Raw genomic sequence first — 19,532 nt, 5'->3', positions numbered from 1 at the left:
GGGAAAAATCGGACTGAGGAAAACCGTTTAAACTAATACAACTTTGTAAAAATATCCCTAAGAAAAAACAGTAACGTACTCAAGAAATACTTGGACAGTCGGGCAGGTGGCTCAGACCTAGAGGCTACTTCAGGGAATATGTAAAATGAATAAAAACAATGGAAGTTTGCCCATTTCAGGTGCCGTGACAATCCAGGTGCAAGCGTAGCTCTGAGCCATGGGGCTGCGCGAGGAAGTGCAAACCCGACAATGAGGCCCTCTAGGGAACAAGCGCCGGGTGCAAGTGCTCGTGTTAAACTGTAGTAACTCTCTTACAACAAACATGGAAGGGAGCTTGCCTATCTGGCTGAGGATTTTTCTCCTTCCTGCTAAAGGTTCTAGTTCTATTTCTGTTCCTCACTACCTAGGAAAAATAGAATACGAACCAACACAACTTCCACATCATACTGACCATCATCACTCTATTCGCCAGACATGTATAAGCTAACCAGTTTAAAGAAAACATTTCTTGTAGCTAAAATAACTGTACTAAGACAACTGTTCCCTTGGGGCGCCTGGGTGGCACAGCGGTTAAGCGTCTGCCTTTGGGTCAGGGAGTGATCCTGGCGTTATGGGATCGAGCCCCACATCAGGCTCCTCCACTATGAGCCTGCTTCTTCCTCTCCCACTCCCCCTGCTTGTGTTCCCTCTCTCGCTGGCTATCTCTCTCTCTGTCGAATAAATAAATAAAATCTTTAAAAAAAAAAAAAAAAGACAACTGTTTCCTTTCAAACTTTACCCTTATCTAGATCCTCTGTTTAATTTTAGTTAGCCATCACAGGTTGTAATTTTAGTCAAAAATCAAAATAAGTCCTAGAACATAGAAGCACAAATAAACACAGCAGCATACTTTCACACTATAATCATTCAAATGAATTGATCAGTTATTTTAAGATGTTTGCCTGCTTAATGTGAGCATTTAAGAATAAACTTAAATTTCCATTATTAGCTGAGCTCATGAGCAAGTCACCTGATTTCTCCATATAAAATGAGAAGGAACTAGATTCTCTAGCACCTTTCTCACATCTAAAGTATTATGCCCCAGGGACACCTGGGTGGCACAGTCAGTTAAGTGTCCAACTCTTGGTTTTGGCTCAGGTCATAATCTCAGGGTCATCAGACTGAGCCCCACGTCAGTCTCCACATTCAGCGCAGAGTCTGCTTGAGACTCTCTCTCCCTCACCCTCTGCCCCCTACCCCCCTCCTCAAATAAATAAATAAATCTTTAAAATACTATGGCCCAAATATGCCTGAATTTCAGAATCACATTTTTCTCTTGTGCAACCCTTGATTCACAGCCCTTAAATAATATACTGTCACAGAGCCTCTGAACTTGTAAAAGTGACCAGAGATCATCCAGTCCAGAGGTTTAAAAAAGAAAAAAAAAAAGAGTTCTTTTTCTACCTCCGAACCTCTCTGACAGAAAAGTTACCTATTAAATCTAATGTATAAAATGGATATGTGAGAAGGATTCTGACTTATGCTTTTTGAGAAAAAGAACACAGCAGACAACTCTCTAGCTTTCTGCAATACATAAAGAACCAAACCCACAAAACTAAAACTTTAAAACTGACCTAACCTAACACAATTATTGGATAAGTAAGAACTGAAGAGCAGAAAAGTTAAATGACCTGCCCGAGATCAGACACTCTAGTCAATGGCAGGGCCACAACAGAACATTAACTCCTAATCCAATCCAAGATCAGCTTTCTTTGAAAGCACCAAGTCAGGTTCATAAGTACGATTTTTGCTTACAGTCGTAATATAAATACATCCTACTTTATGAACTTGCCGCTCTTCACTATTTGCTAAAGTAGTCAGTGCTCTGCCTTGAGCAATAACATGTGTAAACACATTGCTGATAAATGGTAAGGAAAAGGTATGTGCTTTCTGAAGAGACATTTTAAAAGTCTATTTTTCTGTAGGGCACAACTTTAAAGTAGGTAATGTCTAGATTAATTATATTTTAATTAGGGCAGGCATAATCATAATTGGTCCTATTAATAACACGAAATGGTTAGCATTCATTGAGCATTTACCGTATGTTATACGATTTACAAAACGCTTAAATTCATTTAAGCCCTACAATTCCTCATTTCAGAGTCAAGAACAATGAAGTATAATGCTAGAATTTGATCACAAAATCCAACTCTTAACAGCTATTCCAAAAACCCCCAAACAGAGGCCTACACACTGCTTTTTGTTATTTCTAAATTAACTGCCAAGATTAAAACTATTTACACGCTCTTTTAAAAAATCCAAATAGATACCATTTTGTGACGTTCAAATCCAGGCAAAATTAATCTGTAGTGTTAGAATTCAAGAATGAGGAGAAGAAAGTGTAGCGGCAGAAGAGGGGGGTAGATTCTTGATCTACCTGTTGGTTAAAACTTATCAAAGTATGGGGCGCCTGGGTGGCTCAGTCGTTAAGCGTCTGCCTTCGGCTCAGGGCATGATCCCAGTGTTCTGGGATCGAGCCCCACATCAGGCTCGTCTGCTGGAAGCCTGCTTCTTCCTCTCCCACTCCCCCCGCTTGTGTTCCCTCTCTCACTGGCTGTCTCGATCTCTGTCGAATAAATAAATAAAATCTCTAAAATAAAAAAAAACTTATCAAAGTATATACAAATGATTTGTGTACATTTTTGCATACATGTTATACTTCAATTAAAACATATAGTTTTAAGAAAAGTTCTCTATGTTCTCTGAGGCCTCACCATGCGCTAGTTATCTTAAAGCTACCTACCTCTCTCATTATCTGCCTGGTCCCTATGGACTACTGAGGTTGCTATCTCTGTAATTCAGTCCGCAGCAATAGCGCAGCATATAATTAATATCATATATATAAAAATATGTACGATGTACTATTTGGACAAGCTACCATAACCATTAGAACTCAACATCCTAATATACACTAACATTCTTTCCAGATGGTAACAGCAACACCTAACCAGATACAAAGTAGGAACTGCTTTAACAAAACTGAATATATGGTAAATATGCGTATAAAAATGATACATTCATAAATTCAAGATAAAAATCATTCATACTCCATATAATTTCACTTACACGTGGAATCTAAACAAATGCACAAATGAAAAAACCAGAAACAGACTCACACATACAGAAAACAAACTGGTGGTGGAGGGGAGGGGACTGGTGAAGGGACCAAGAGGTACAAACTTCAAGTTATAAAAAAACAGTCATGGGGATGAAAAGTACAGCATACGCAATATGGTCAATAATACTGTAATAACTATATATGGTGAAAGATGGTAACTATACTTTTCATGCTGAGCATTTTGTAAAGTATATAACTTAAATCACTATGTTGTACTCTGAAATTAATAAAATATTGTATGCCAAGTATACTTCAATTTAAAAAAATCACTCATACTAAGTTTTACGGGGAAGAAAATGTATATTCTTTCAGCACTGAGGCTTACCCACCAGTGATAACAACAAAACTGTCACTGCTTATAATCACTAAATGTATTTGAGTATATCTAAAATGCATAACAGTTTGGAAATAACAGTTACAAAAACAACTTACCACAGTATATAATTCTGATAAATAATTTCACTCTCTAAACAATACTGTTAGGTTACATGTTATTATTCCCATTTTACAGGTAGGGAAAAGAATGTGAGAGAGTGAACTGAACTGTCCTACGTCATAAGATTAGCTTGCAAGCAGCTGTAACTAAATAATTCAAGGCAAAATTTATTTTAAAATGCAAGCTCTGTGCAATACAGAGATGAACTTGCATTTCCTTTCTACTTAGCTGGGAAGAACAAGGACAGCACTTTACAATGCAAACTGCATTCAGCAGTGGGACCTTAAGTTATTTAACCTGCGACTCAACAACCTCATTTGTAAAACGGGGAAAATTTCAAAGATTATTTTCAGTATTGAATAAGTCAATATAAAGGTTTAAACAAGTCTCTTACAAAAGTAAATAATATGTAAATGTTGACTGTTTTAATTGTTAAAAAAAAAAAAAAATACTGGAGAAGGGTGCCGAGACCATCCACTGGGGAAAAGACACTTTTCTCAACAAATGGTGCTGGGAAAACTGGGTATCGACATACAAAAGAATGAAGGTGGACCTTTACACCATATACAAAAATTAACTCAAAATGGGCAAAAGACCTAAACTTGAAAACTAAAATCACAAAATTATTTAATGAAAACATAGGGGTTAAATTTTCATGACACTGGATTTGACAATGATTTCTGGGATATGACGCTAAAAGCACAAGCAACAAAAGATAAATCGGACTTCACCAAAATTTAAAGACTTGCGCATCAAAGTACACTATCAAGGAAGTGAAAGGAAATCAATGGGAGAAAAAATTTATAACTCATATATCAGATAAGGAATACCCAAAATATATAAAGAACTCCTACAACTCAGTAACAAAAAAAGTCATTCAAAATGAGCTAAGGACTTGAAGAGACATTTCTCCAAGGAAGATAAATGAAGGAAATGCAAACCAAAACCACCAGACCACTTCACACCCATTTAGGATGGCTATTAAAATACAAAAAGGGTTGGCAGGTATGTGGAAAATTAGAACTCTCCTGCACTGCTGGTGGGAATGCTGGTGCAAAATGGTGCAACCACATTCCACTCCCAGGTATATACCCGAAAGAAATGAAAGCAGGGACTCAAAGAAATCCTTGTACACCAACGCTGACAGCAATATTACAATAGCCAAAAGGCGGAAACAACCCAAATGTCCATCAATAGATGAATAAGCAACATATGGTGTATACATACAATGAAGTATTATTTAGCTTAAAAAAGGAAATTCTGACACATGCTGCAACATGGATAAACCTTGAAAACATGCTAACTGAAATAAGCCAGAAAACGAAGGACAAATATTATGTAATTCCACTTACATGAGGATCAAGAATAGGCAAATTCATAAAGACAGAAAGAAGTTACCAGGAGTGGGAGGCTGGGGGGTATTGGGAGTTTTTGTTTAATGGGTAGTTACTGGTTAATGCTTTTATCTGAGATAATGAAAAAAATTCTAGGAAATAGTGATGATGTTGGTACAATACTGTGAATGTACTTAATGCCACTGAATTATACATTTAAAAAGGGCTAAAATGGTAAATTTCATGTTACATATATTTTACTGAATGCTCGCTTTGGCAGCACATATTACTAAAACTGGAACGATACAGAGATTAGCATGGCCCCTGTACAAGGATGACATGCAAATTTGTGAAGCGTTCCATATTAAAAAACAAAACAAAACAAAACTGAAAATACTGGAGAGCCACTGAAGATTCTTAAACAGAACAGTGACAATCTGCATAACATTTTATTAAAATTAATAGGTTAGGTATAACATTGAAGTGGAGAAAGAGGAATAACACACTCAAAGAGGGTTGGAAAAGAAACAGCTGCTGGAGAAAACTATGTTCTTGGCCTAAAATGAGACCTTAACTTTGATCTAAGAGGTTTCCTACATGATCTACTGGATATAGTTGTTTGAGGGTCTAATACTGATGCCCAGTTACCCCAGCGGGATCACACTGACATAGTTTGTGTAGGAATACTAATGGCCAAAATGTTAAAGAACTTTAAGGCAAATATAATCTTACCAGATTTACAGATGTTATCTACAAACATGCTTTTGAACTTAAAAATTCTCTAAATTCATTTTCTTTGCACTTTTTCCAAAAAAAATTAAATTTTCATTGCATCAAAATACCTTTTTAAAAGTAAATAACACAGTGCTTTACCTATGTCTGCAATTGTTTACAGTTAAATGTTGCCTCGTTGTTAATGGAAGTGTTTCCTTAATATCAAAGTTTCCCCACTTCAATTAATAAGTTATTTATCACTGTCTGTCATCTGTTCTACTATGGTAAGGGAAAAAGAGTATTTTATTGGGGGATGAAAATCTATACACTCCCACAAGCTAGAATTAGAAAAGTGAAATAAAAATGAGATTCATTGTTAAAATCATCTATTCCAACTTTGGCCTAGGTACTTAGCAAATGTACAGGTATCCCTCCATATTAAAAATACAGACAGGGGCGCCTGGGTGGCACAGCGGTTAAGCGATTGCCTTCGGCTCAGGGCGTGATCCCGGCGTTCTGGGATCGAGCCCCACATCAGGCTCCTCCGCTATGAGCCTGCTTCTTCCTCTCCCACTCCCCCTGCTTGTGTTCCCTCTCTCACTGGCTATCTCTATCTCTGTCAAATAAATAAATAAAATCTTAAAAAAAAAAAAATACAGACAACACAAAATTGCTAAAGCTGGGAGGGCACATTTATAGAATTTTGACATTCCCTTTAGACATGTCCTTATAATAAAATTTTTATCTTCTTCAATTTAGTAAATGTGAAAGTCCACGTGTCAAACTGGTACTCTACGCCAACCTAGAAAATCCAATTCACTGTTCCTTTTCAATTCTATGTAAGAGAGATTGGTGCAGGAATAAGTAATTGTTTTCATCTCTATCCGCATCCCCCAAGCACTAAAACTATCTAATCCTAATGCCACCACTTATACACTCAACATTTATTGAATCATATTCAATAGCCATCAATCACTTTTTACCCTGATTCAAAATACTGCCTCATGTTTATATAGTTACCTGGACAATTAAATGTGTTACATAAATAGTGATACCTATAGATTTCTCCAGGTTAGTTTAAGTGTAAATAACTCCAGGGATCAGGATAAATCAAATGCAGACCTTTAATCCTTCTAAGTTAGAAGGCATTGACATACACAAGCGAAGGTCAGTAAATACAGTCGCTGAAATCTTGGTTTTGAAGGCCTAGTTCCAACATGTCACTCTCACACAGGTACACTGCACACTCAAAATAGAAAATCCACCTGCTCTGCGACCAATAAATTATGTGGAGATTTACCAAAGCCAGTTAAGCATCTTTCAAGATCCCTGTCCCCTTAAACCATCAAGTAAAAAATGGAGTCTATTTGGCCAAACCCAGATGTTTAGATTATCTACATTGTATATATGCTCACTCTTAATTTCTGTGATCAGATGCAGTCGCAAACATGAGGGAGCCTAAGTTACAAAGTTACTAACCAAACGAATAACAAAACCATTAAGAAAATCAAAAAGCACCCGGACCCAACATTAATTTAAAATGCATTAAATGAGCCTCGGAACTAAACACTACGTGGATTAGTTGGATAGACCCATCTAAATTTTCTAAAGGTTTTAAATGCAGGCAATGAAGAAAGCCGAAGTGTTCGGTAAATTAAGATTATAGGATTTCTATAATGCAAATGACAGCTGGCTCCCCGAAACGAATGGGACAGGCGAAAGCAGGGGCGGCTGTAGGAAGACTCCCACAGACTAGAAGGAAGAGAAGTGGGCCACCCCCAAGTCCAGGGCTCGTCCGAGGATTCAGAAGGGACGGGAGGCGATCTCCTAGACTAGGGAATGCGGATGGCCAGGCCTCCGTGCCCTCCAGAGACTCCCTTGTGCACAAACGGAGGCTCACACCCAAGAGCTGAGGCCTAACTGGGCAGCGGTCTGGGGCTGCGGCCAACGCCGGACATTCCGGAGCAGGGGACCGCAAGGGAGTCGGGACCCGGAAAAAGTGAAGGGAAAGCAGGGACGGACACACAGGGCCCACAGGGCTCGCGCCCGGCCTCACCCTCGCATAGTGAACTTGACCACGGCGAGTCTGGAGCCCGCGCCGCTCAGCTCCGGCTGGAAATCTGGGTCGCTCCCGACCGGCTTCACTCCCACCATTCTCAGCCCGGCAGGGCGGCCGCGACGCCACCGGCTTCAAAACTGAAGGAGAAGACCCGGGAGAGGAAGGGGAGAGGCTCAGAAAGGCCAAGGCCTGAACACAGGAGGTGGCGACCGCGGCGTCTTCTCCGGGACTCTCAGTGCCGAGTCACGCCAGGGAGCGGAGCGGCCGAGGGGGTGGGGACGGGAGGGGGGAGGGGAGGGGAGACTGAGGGAAGGAAAGGCGTGCGGCACCCAGCAGCCACCGCGCGACAGGGCCGCTGGCGCTTGCGCACGTTGGCGTCATTTCCGCGTCGTCCGTTTTGACTCCCACCGCCCAATCCTAAAACGCGACCCCTGGCTCCACCCTCGACTGAGGAACCCCTCGCCGGCTGGAGCGGCGCAGGCGCAGAAGAGTAGCAGTCACACGCTCAGACGTGGGTTGCGACTCAGATGTTCTTGTGTTCCTTCGCGCGTCGAAGACTCACGTCTTCTACCGAGTTTCCTGGGGTGGGAAGGTCAAAAGGGAACCCATTTTTCCTCGAGGTTCGTGGCTAAGGTTTTAACCCCCTCTCCATGGAAGTGCTGGAGAAGTACTTTGTCTCATATTTGGGGCAGATCATCCCACTAGACTGAAAGAGACTTTCGGTATGATCTGCGGATCTCATCATACAAGGGTGCTCTCCGTGCACTCAACCACAAAATGTCATGCACCTGTCTTTAAGTTGTGCCTTAAAAAAATGAAAGCATCATCCTTCCTTTAGAAACACAGTCTAGTGATAGACTCCAGCAATAGTTAAAATAAGTTTGCAAAGGAAACGGGGGGGGGGGGGGGGGAGAGACAAATGAGACGGGAGGATGGGGCAGGGTAAACTTGCTAGCAATTGTGGCCCCTGAGCCGAATCTTGACAGAAGAGAGCCAGACGGTGAAAGGAGACAAGAGTGGTACAGGCAGAAGAACCAGCAGTACCGATTTGTGGTTTGGGAGGGCGGCTGCTGCTGCTAATAGCAATAATAATGATAATAATAATAATAATAATAATAATAGCAGCTAACAAATTATGCGCTAGACAAGATATGCGCTACTTGTGTATATTAGCTCATTTAATCCTCACAACAACCCTGTGACGTAGGTTCTATTATTTCAAGGATCGACTAATTTTCCCTAGTTCACACACCTCGTAAGAGATCAAATCAGCGTTCAATTTGAGGTAGTCTAACACCAGTGTGTTCTTTTAAGTGTCAGGCTACGTGACAAATGATTTGCTTTTGGAATTAGCTGGGGTGATGAAACTGAAGAGGAAGGTAGAGGTCTGATCAGGACTAGCTAAGAGATTTGTATTTTAACGTGAATGCAATGGAGTAATCACTGCAGAGCTTTTTTTTTTTTAATTACAAAAAAAAGTGTCTTTAGAAAAAGCCCTGAGGTAGCAGTGAGGAGGCTGGAAGGCAGTGAAACAAGTTTAGGTTACTGTAGTAATCCAGGAAGTGAGTTATGGGAGCAGCTAAAGTGGAAATGAAGAGGACATGATATATTTGAGAAACAACTAGCAGTTAAAAATTACAGGATTTAGTGGCCAATTGGACCAATTTGAAGCAATGACAGAGGAAGGAGTCTAGGATAGTGCAAATATTTCAATCTTGTGGCTCTTTGAACTGAGTTAAGATGCCAGTAGGACATCTAGGTAAGGAGTATAGCAGATAGTAGGAAGGTTGAGTCTGGACGAAAGAAAAAGGCTGAATTTGCAGATTTGAGAGTCATTAGTTTTAAGGGTGAAAACTGAAGCCCAGGAACACAATTACACAATTTGGAGGCCAGATGGCAATTGTTGTCCCTGTTCTGACGAAGAGGCTGACTTTCAAGAAGCATGTAACTCTTCAGTTATACAATTGTACAGCTGTTTAGCCCTCAACATTGCACCCAACATTATATTGAAACAGACTTTATGTATGTGCATAGAAACTTTTAGCAGATGTCATTGCAAGGTGATGCTCTACTGAGTGTTTTTTCCTCTATATTTTACAAATCTCTTCGATAATTATAAATAGTATATATAAGAAGAAGAAGAAAGAAAGAAGGTTCGGCTGGGGGAAAAAGTGCTACACAAAAATTCTACAATGAAGGCCCAAGTTTCTTCCTTACCCTATTAGTAGTAACTAAAACAAAATTAATATTCACAGTTAATATTTGCATAAATTTAGGTAATGTTTAATATCATTAAGTAAAATAAGCCTTTGGTGGATGAAATTTTCCCAAAAAAATGTTATTTTTTTTTCTTGGTTTGTATATACCACACTGAAAACCCCATTTACTGGAATTTCCATGAAAATTTTAGGAAAAAACTTAACATTAAATTTCTGCAAGGATGACTTGTGATTATTTTGAAAAGGATGATACACTTTCTCCATTCCTGAGATGAATATAATGAGAAATGCAGAATACACTGTACATAAACTCTCTCCACCCGATCCCTCACTTGGTGAGGATCACTCTTAGAGGACACAGTTTCCCAGGGTCTATTTAGCCTCAGGCTCAGAATTCCATTCAGCTCCACCCACTACCAGAGTCAGCAGTCAGGATGAAACCTATTTATCATCTCACATCTTACTGTAACTGTCACATCTTGAAATCCATAGGTCTTGAACTGCAGAGAGCTCATTAAAATTTGAGTTTCTGGTGTCGCACCCAGAAATTCTGATTCAGTAGTGCTGGTGCGTGGCCCAGGAATCTGAATTTTAGCAGGCATCCAGAGTAGCTGATGCAAGGAGTCCATATTTTGAGAACCATTATTGATACTACTTGTCTACTGTCCCAGAGCATTTACTATGCATTTAATATGTACAAGATACTGTGATAATGCTTTGAAACACCTTTCTTCCAGGGACATCAAAGGGGAGATAAGACACTTCTACAAAAGCTAATAATACAAGGTAAAACGTGGTAAGTGCCATGGTAGAACTATAGATAACATAACATAGTGGTTGAGAAAAGGAAAAGAACATTGCCAGCTGGAATGAGCAGAGAATGCTTTATGAAAGAATATGTTATAATATTCAGGCCTGGATAAAAATAAGAAATGCATAAACTTCTTCATTCACAGATATGACTCCTGACTTTCCTCTTAACTCATCAAGAATATACAACGCTTTAGACTCACCCACTTTTATCAAGCTCAGCCAGTCACTTAGAGGAAGGCTTTCTATCATGACTTGTAGCTGCCATGGGTTCACTTTGCTGACTTTACAAATAGATATGTTAGAGATGTATCACCCATGGCTTTATCTCCCCCATAGCCCTTTGCCAATGGTAGGTACAAAATAAGTATTAGTTGAATAAGTGAATGGCTAGAAAGCATAATGAGTATGACAGTCCACAGAATACAGGGGTACAAGAAATATTACTTTGTTGTATAACTCAATTTCATTTTGACTCTAAATTCTCACCCTCCTTCTGAATTCAACTAGAACAAAAACAACCTTATCTCCTCCTCTACCTGCTTCAGAAATTGTACCACATTTCTGGGTTCAGAGTGGGGGTGGTGATTTGAAGTGCAGATGTCTAGGAGCACTGTCTCTTCCTACACATCATCTTGAAATCTAGCCCTTTCTGCTTTGTGTGACTACTTCAGGGATGGGGACCCTTTGTTTGAAGCTGCCTATGGAACCATCTGCCTAGATGCATAAGTCTGCCATTGCTCCCTGGGTGTTTACTTCTTCCCTTCTCCCCTCCATAAGGATTTTCCCTCGTTTTCATTAAGAGTTTCATAGTTCCAGCTTTTACGTTTATTTTATCTGCCATCCTCCTTTTTTGAGATAATTTGATTCTAATAATTTAAAAGTATTCTCATGATAGGAAAGAAAGGCACAATTTTCCAGTTTCATATATAGTGAGTGTTTGTTGGGGTGGCAGTATGCAATAAACGTAAAATCTCTGATCTAAGTTTTTCTTTAAATGTAGTCCTCTTGTAAAAAGTGGAGGAAATGTCACTTTCTGATTTTTTGAAGAGCAATAGCAAGAATATAATGTAGAGAGAACTTTTATTCTACAAAAAAATTCCTCATAAATTCCTCTGAGATATAATATACCTCTTTAAATAACTGAATTTGTATTTGCAGAAGCCCAAGGATATAGATTTATTGATGAATTCCATAAACTATATGAAATCCCCCCATTAACTTATCAAAATTACAACTATTCCAAAATTCTACATACAAATAACTTCTGCCTGGGGTACCTGGGTGGCTTAGTTGGTTAAACGTCTGACTGTTGGTTTCGGCTCAGGTCATGATCTCAGGAATGTGAGATCAAGCCCTGTACAGGGCTCTGGGCTCAGGGAGGAGTCTGCTTCTCTCCCTCTATCTCCTCCTCTGTCCCTCCTCACCCTCGTGCGCGCTCTCTCTCTCTCTCTCCCATTTTCTCTCTCTCTCCTTCTCTCTCAAATAAATAAATAAATCCTTAAAAAGTAATTTTTACTTAATAGCTTACTGTTACCTTATTCCTGAAGAAGAGGAAAACATAATACTTTATATCAGTTTAAAAAAATTATTTGATCAACTGGGTAATTTATTTAAAAACTAATTTTAGATAAGCTTTGTTTTATTCTTAAAGTCTTGAGGGGAAAATATATAATTTGTGTAATATAAATATTAAATAGAAAGGACATCCTGCTTCATGATTTCCAAACCTTTTCTAGTTGTACGCTATTGACCTTGAAAATTGAATACCATTTCCCATTGCTGTCTCTAGGTGGCACAATGTCTTTCAGTCAAAGGCGTAGATTTCCCTTTGGATATCAAATGCTTCTTTAAATAATACTGTCAAGTCCCCAGATGGACCATTTGTCCCACTAACACCATATTCCTTAGTTTTGGAGGCTAGGCAGTATCTTGGAGGAGAGAGTTTTCTAGGAAATCATGGAGTGACCCAACACCGTCATAAATCTCGTCCTCCTAGAACATACTGAAGAAACTTGCTAGCAATTCTGAGTCAGCTTTGGGTGTTTGCCAGAAATGTAAAATAGTTTTTTTATTCTGACATTTGTATCTAAGGTTCAGAAGTCATTCAACTGCCTAGAGTTGCTACTAAGAAAGCCAGATAGATAAATATTTCTATCACTTCAGCCGCTGAGGTAAAAATCTATATTTTAATTTTTTAAAGAGTGTGTTCTGGGTTAGAATTAACTCTTTGAAACTGAAAAACTACACATGCGTACACATAACTATGTTTTCACTTAATTACTCATAAAGAGAGCCCTTTTTTGGCTTCTGGTAGTGTAGTGGATGTTGTCTGATGAGAATGTACAGGTGGAGAAGAAATGCCTCCCAGTGAAGACTTCTGCTGTGTCCACAGCCCACTCTCAGGCATGCCCTTGAGCAAACACATACACCAAGCATACACAAGCTCATCAATCAGCCCAGCTCTGAGTGGTAGCATGTGCACACTCTCAGTACCTTGGAGGGCCAGGCACCGCAGGCATTCAGTGAAAAGAAAATGTATGTTAGCTTCTCTCCAGTAAGGAAGTGGTTACTTACACAACGTAAAAACAACATTTCCCACCAAAATTCAGAATATTCGAATCAGAAGAAAATTAGGAGGATCAGACCTAACTGGTAGAAAGTACCAAAGCACACCTCTTTCATACTGCATTGCACTCGTGGTAGATGTACCTGTCTCCCTGCCAGACTGTGAGCAGTTTGACCACAGAACCAGGTTTTTGTACTACCTGAATGTCCAGCTCAGCATAGCCCCTGATACCACTGGATGTTGAATAAATGATACTTTCCACTTTGCCAAATTATATTTAAGACAAGTAAAAGAAGTATTATTTCATGAAAATAGAAATAAAGTTAAAGTACTCATAGACACTGCCCCCTCCCCCTGCCACCCAACCCAGATTATTGTGGAGCAAATGCCAGGCATCATAGAATTTCATCTGTAGTATTTTAGCCTGCATGTCTAGAAGATAAGGATTCCTTTAAAAATAACCTTCATAACCAAAATACCATTAGCACACCTAAAATGTTAACAATGCTTCCTTAATATCATCAAATATCCACTTAATGTTAAAATTCTCCATTTTCCCCCAATTTATTTTATGACTTATTTGAATCATTATCAAAATAAGGTATATACATCGCATTGGTTGATATCTGTCTCATCTGGTTTTTTAAAAATATTTTATTTATTTATTTGAGAGATAGAAAGAATGAGCAAGGTGAGGAGCAGAGGAAGAAGCAGACTCCCTGCTGAGCGGGGAGCCTGATGTGGGGGCTCGATCCTGGGACTTTGGGATCATGACCTGAGCCGAAGGCAGACACTTAACCAACTGAGCGACCCACGTGACCCTGTCTCATCTCATTTTTATTAAAACTTTCTTTATTTCTTTTTTCTGAATTTTTGTTTGAAACAATTCAAATGGACAGAAAAGCTGCAGCAGCAACAGAAGTAGCAGTAGTAGAAACGGAGGAAGAGGGAAAAGGTGGTACGGTGAGAAGGAGGGTGCACTTTCTTGGTAGCCATTCACTGGGGACTCCCCAAGAAGAGTGTGCTCATGACTCACTTTGCTGTGCTCAGATATTTGCCAGAGCTGCCCCCAAGACTAGATAATTCCAGCTGGAAAGCTGAGGAGACCCCGAAGAAGCTTGTAGCAGGAGCAGTAAGCAAACCCTCTCCACGGAGCTGGGAAGTGGAATTTCCTGGAAGGAAAATCTGGGCAGTGCATCTTTGTATTTTCCATGGTCCACTTTGTGACACATGGATCCTCTTCTTCGCACAGGATTGAGGAACAACTCTCCTGGGGCTCTGGGGGGTCCTCTCATCCTGACAGGAGAAAGAAGAGAGGGGTTAGCAGGACAAACTACAGCCTTTGTTGCTACAGCCCATGACAGGTTTACAAGTTACATGCCCTTCTTTTTTATATTTTTTTATTTATTTGAGAGAGAGAGTGCGCATGCAGGGGGGAGGCACAGAGTGAGAGGGAGAAAGTTTCAAGAGACTGATGAGCATAGAGCCTGATGCAGGGCTCGGTCCCAGGACCCTGAGATCACAACCAGAGCTAAAACCAAGAGTCAGCTGTTCAACCGACTGCACTACCCAGACACCCCTCACGTCCTTCTTTACTATCCTAATTTCTCCTTGCTGATCTTGGTAGCTTGCTGAGGGGCCCCCAAACCCTTATTTGTGAGGATCTCAGGCACACCCTAGTTCAACATCTTCACTCTTTCCTAGAAGGTGTAAGTATGGAGCAAATAGAGATATTTCTAGAAAAAGACATCCTGTTACTTAGAAGAAATCGTTTGATTTAGCAGAAGTCATGAGACAGGAAAAAAAGAGAAGTCTCACCAGTTGACTTTCATGTCATGTGAGAAAGAACAAAGGGAAGCTCTTAAAGAATTATAATTACACAAAACCATGCAAAGAACACTTACTAAACTACTCTGTGGCAACACGATAAAGTGTGAAGACCCCTAGTACTAACATGAAGCTCCCAACCATGACATGACTTCTAGGCGAATGGGTCCACTAAGGAAGGGACAGAATTAGCAACATATTAGGCCCTGGGGGAACACCAAATCACAGATTTACAATCTACAGGAAAAAATACTAGCACACATGAAACAATCTGGACATGACAGTAATAATGAGGCCAGTTAGACCACCAGGCAGAAATTTGTAAAATGGAGGAGCAAATCTCCTTGCCTTTTGGAGAACTAATTTGGAACTTACAAAGTTCAGGAAGTATTGGTGTGTTGTAGGGTAATTGCCAGTAAATTCTAAAGACAGGGTAATACTTAAGTTTTTTTTTTTAATGCTCATATCGTTAAAACATAGCATGTTGAAGTTTTTGACCCTTACACCATGGGTTCTGTTTATGGTTCTTTTCTGGTAACAACTATACACTTTTGGTTAAAACAACAATGATGACAACTTCTCCTTTGTCTCCGTGCCTCTCTGTCTTTTCCACCTAGTGTACATGGTGCATTGCAGCTGGACTGACTTTTTGTGGCTGACACATCCTCCAGGGATTCTCCAGTGAGCCACATTCTATACAATCCTCTCTTCTTGAGTGCACGTGGAATCTGTCACTTGCTTCTAACCAGTAGAATATGGCACCAGTGATGGGCTGTCACTCCCTTCGTTAGGTTATTATCTGCAGATTTATCTATCTCTATCTATAGCTATTTAACTCTATCTTTCTTGCACCCGCTAGAGAGATGCTCTTTGCTCTGCTTTGAAGAAGTAAGGTGACACGTGAAAGGTCTTTGGCAAGGCTCAGGTGACAAGGAACTATAGGTGGCCCGTAGGACGTGAGGGTCCTTAGTCATTTATCCACAAGGACAGGAATCAGATTCAGATTCTTCTCTAGTTGAGCCTCCAAATGAGATTGTAGTTCGACTCAAGCAGAGCCTGCTTTCCTCTATAGAACCGAACGTGCCAAATTCTTGCTTTCTTGGCTTTGCTTTCAGTTAAGGTTCAATAAATATACATTGAACTGAATTTTTTTGGTTGTGTAAATCTTTTAAGATTTTTGTATAATTCCTCTAGATGACAGGAATAAATAAAGAAGGTCCAAGTCTTAATTTTCAGGAAGGTTACATATGTAAAACATATATGTGCATATAAAAATGTGTGAGTTTTTCTGAAACAGAAGCGTGTTATTCATTAATATTTGAGTCTTTATTTTAGTCCTGTGGAACAGGAGATTGCATGATTTATATATAGACTTCGGCAATACGTTTTGTAAATTTGGTAGAGAGGGTCCAGAGTGTTAGTAGTCTGAAGGCTTCTCATTAATCTTCCTATTAACCTTTGTATTCCTAGGAAGGTATTTGAAACATGCAAGTTCAATTAATATTTGTTGAATAAAAGTCAACTTTATCTAGAAGGGATATTTTATAGATTTCCTTTACAAACCAAACAAGCTTTAATAAAGCCTAAGATTATTCCATGGTAACCACTCTGTGTTTCCTTTATTTCCAAAAAGTTCTTCTAAATTGTAAAGGGGATTATGAACTTAACGGTTTAAATGTATTCATCATCACAATGGAATGAACGAGTATATTGAACCCAGCTGTCCAAAGAATTAATTTCTTCTATTTAACATAATTTCCCTGTTCTTCCTCTGCCCCCATGCGATTGCAAGGCAGTTAGTCAAAAGTTGAAGAAAATCGTAGAATCCCAATTTGCTGTATAAGACAATTCGGAATTGTTGATTTTCAAGTGTTCTATTGACTTCCTTGGTCAACATTATGATTTAGTTTTTCTCATCATGGCAGCAGAGCTGGTCTCTACAAATAAACAGCATATAGGAAACAACACTGGAGACGTAAAGGATGCCAAATGGCCTAGTGAGGGAAAAGGGGGTGTGCCCCCCAGAACGCTGATGGGTCTGCAGTGTGTTGCAGGGAGGAGGACTGTCTAAGCAGGAAAGAAGGGGAGGAAGAAGTTTGTCATTTGCAGGAATAGTAAATTGACAGGAAGCCTTTTAACTAAACCAACTCTTAGGTCTCTTTTGACATATTAGTAAGGAAATGATCGTGTCTCAAGGAGTTGTTTCTGCCCTGTTCTAATCCCCTAGTGAATCCCCTGCTTCAGACCCATCCACCAGGATTTTGCTACCCAGGACTCAGTCCAAGGACCAGCAGCAAAGGGCATTACCTGGGAGCTCCTTAAAAGTGGAGGATCTCAGAAACCCACTTTGGACCTACTGAATCAGAAACTTCATTTTGACAGCTTCCCCAGGTGATTCGTTTACACAGCTTACTTTTGAGGACTGCAATAGAATTCTTTTCCTATAAATCCATTAGTGAGATTATGAAGGAAAAACAAAGATACGGAATGCTTATCTTTTTAACAGAACTGACCATTGTCTACCAGCATTGCATCCATAGCCCTTGGCTACTATTCATTCATTCAACAAATATTTGGGAGGCAGATGGGCAAGCATAATAAGTAATTTTTTTCGAGCTCGTTTAGCCTCCTAGATAACCATAAGGTTATTATGCCTATTTCTTATGGGGACTTGAGGAGAATGAAGAGAAGCAGCATCATGCCCCAGATCACAATAACAGTGCACAGTGGAGGCCCCGGGATCCCAATACAAGCCTCTCTGAATGCAGATCTCACGCTCCACCAGGCTCTACCGCCCACACAGAGTGTACATTCATTCACTCTCCTCTACAGGAATGTTGCACAAGGTCAGACTTCCTCTAGTCCCGAAGCGGAGTTCCTCCTTTGGCTCTCTGTGTCATGGGCAACATGTAAGTTCGAGGTGAAAGGGAAACAGTAACCAAATTCCAGGGCTAACACTTTCTACTGTCTGGACAGAGTCGCAGGGCAGAAGAGTAAACTTGCAACATCCCGGGAACACCTAGACTTGCCATTTCATTCTTCCCTCCATCTTGGTCATCCCAGGGTGGGCATTGGAGGCGAGACGAGAGCCTAGACCGAACTTCCCATAATAAAAATGGCGGCCGCGCACTCTTGCCCAGAGGCGACACCCTAGCCTCCTTTCGGTCTCCTTGGTAACGTGGCCAGCTTCTCTGGCTCCAGCCTCCGCCAGGCAAGTATGGAAATGATGATCGTTTCCCTCCCCCTGATTTTTGCGACAGTTGCTGCGAAAGTCACGGCAGTTGGGAGTCAGCTGATTTACTGCAGCGGCGGCAGTGGCAGCGGCGGCAACGGCACCTTGCAACCTCGGCGGGGAGACGCCGGCTGGGCTCGGGTTGTGGTTTGCCTACCCGGATTTGAGCACCCCACATCTTCCTCACATAACGTCCTCGCCTTGTCCCCCTTTGACGGGGCGCCCGCGGATGGTGGGACGGACAACATCGCGGCATGAGATGAAGCTGTGACAGGTGAGGGGGATTTCGAGCTATCCCAGGGGGAACCCCAGCGTGGGACGTGCCCGCAGTGGAGGTCAGGGGCCGGGGTTCAAGGGTCACAGCCCGTTCTGGCCGGGGGCCGCGCCAGCTGTTCGAGCCCTGCTGATGGAAATTCTGTTCTTTGCCGAGCCTGCAGGTCAGGCCCACAGCTAGGCTCCTTTGCCTGGAGCGGGGGTTCTGCCAGGGGTCTTTGGGGTTCCTTGGCCTGGTGAATGACATTTGCTTCAGGTGACACTGGCCTTGGTTTTGAGATGGGGGCGCCCTGCTCTCAGTGGCAATTTAAACAGTGAGGTGGTTTGTGATGATGAGTGTGTGGTTATTGACAGTGCTTTCGGATAATGTGCTTGCTTTTGGGGTACGCATGGTCTCTCCTTACCTATTGGTATTCCTCTCCAGTTTGCCCTTGCCTAAGGTACGTCTGTTAGAGTTTCATCTTTGGCGTGCCACCTGCCTGCCCTCCATCTCTTTGCCCAGGGACTTGGTCTAAGGATGCCTGGTACTCCTACTTACTTTTGCGTCCCAGCCGTCTGAAGCCATATGTTTGGAGCAGGCATTACCCTGCCCTTGATTCAAAAATTGCGTTTTATGTTTTGATTCACGTGCTTTGTCAATTTCTTAGGCTCTGGGAAGAATTTGCTGGTTCTTAGAGTTCGAAATTATGTTAGGTACAGTTGCATCTTAGCATTGGCAATGTTGATGCTGCGGATTTTAGAATTCAGTGAGAGGAACAGCTTGCTTTCATGGTAACATTTGACATAAGCCAAAAAAGGCAGGCTATGACTCTTCTGGATGCTTATTGCTTAGGACTTTCTGGATAAGATGGCAAGAATCGCAGGGTGTAAAAGAGAAATTGAGTTTTTGAAATTTTGGTATA

The 19,532-nt window shown here is 40.9% G+C and overlaps 2 protein-coding genes and 1 non-coding gene across 5 annotated transcripts in view; 2 read left to right on the top strand and 1 right to left on the bottom strand.

Annotated features, from left to right (window-relative positions):
- Window positions 1-8,054, bottom strand: part of TXNL1 (thioredoxin like 1) — a 31,599-nt gene extending 23,545 nt beyond the window's left edge. Inside the window, exon 1 of one of the 3 annotated variants that reach the window (XM_026496377.4) lies at window positions 7,698-8,054. In XM_026496377.4, the coding sequence (XP_026352162.1) occupies window positions 7,698-7,795 (98 nt within the window). In that variant the 5' untranslated portion in view covers window positions 7,796-8,054. The remainder of the gene's footprint in view (window positions 1-7,697) is intronic. The other 2 variants (XM_044383036.3, XM_057313058.1) reach the window with 2 other exon arrangements.
- LOC113253586 (U6 spliceosomal RNA) lies at window positions 5,192-5,296 on the top strand. Its single transcript, XR_003315477.2, has one exon. It is a non-coding gene; the product is annotated as a U6 spliceosomal RNA (small nuclear RNA).
- A 10,352-nt stretch (window positions 8,055-18,406) lies between the features above and the next one.
- The window catches only part of WDR7 (WD repeat domain 7), a 347,769-nt gene continuing 346,643 nt past the window's right edge, over window positions 18,407-19,532 (top strand). The window contains exon 1 of the mRNA XM_026496379.4: window positions 18,407-18,631. The gene's annotated coding sequence lies outside the window, so the exon portion shown is untranslated. The remainder of the gene's footprint in view (window positions 18,632-19,532) is intronic.

This window comes from Ursus arctos, unplaced genomic scaffold, assembly GCF_023065955.2.
Source record: "Ursus arctos isolate Adak ecotype North America unplaced genomic scaffold, UrsArc2.0 scaffold_17, whole genome shotgun sequence".
Taxonomy (NCBI): Eukaryota; Metazoa; Chordata; class Mammalia; order Carnivora; family Ursidae; genus Ursus; species Ursus arctos.
The sequence above is the reverse complement of the archived record's forward strand: the minus strand, read 5'-3'. Positions and strand labels throughout refer to the sequence as shown.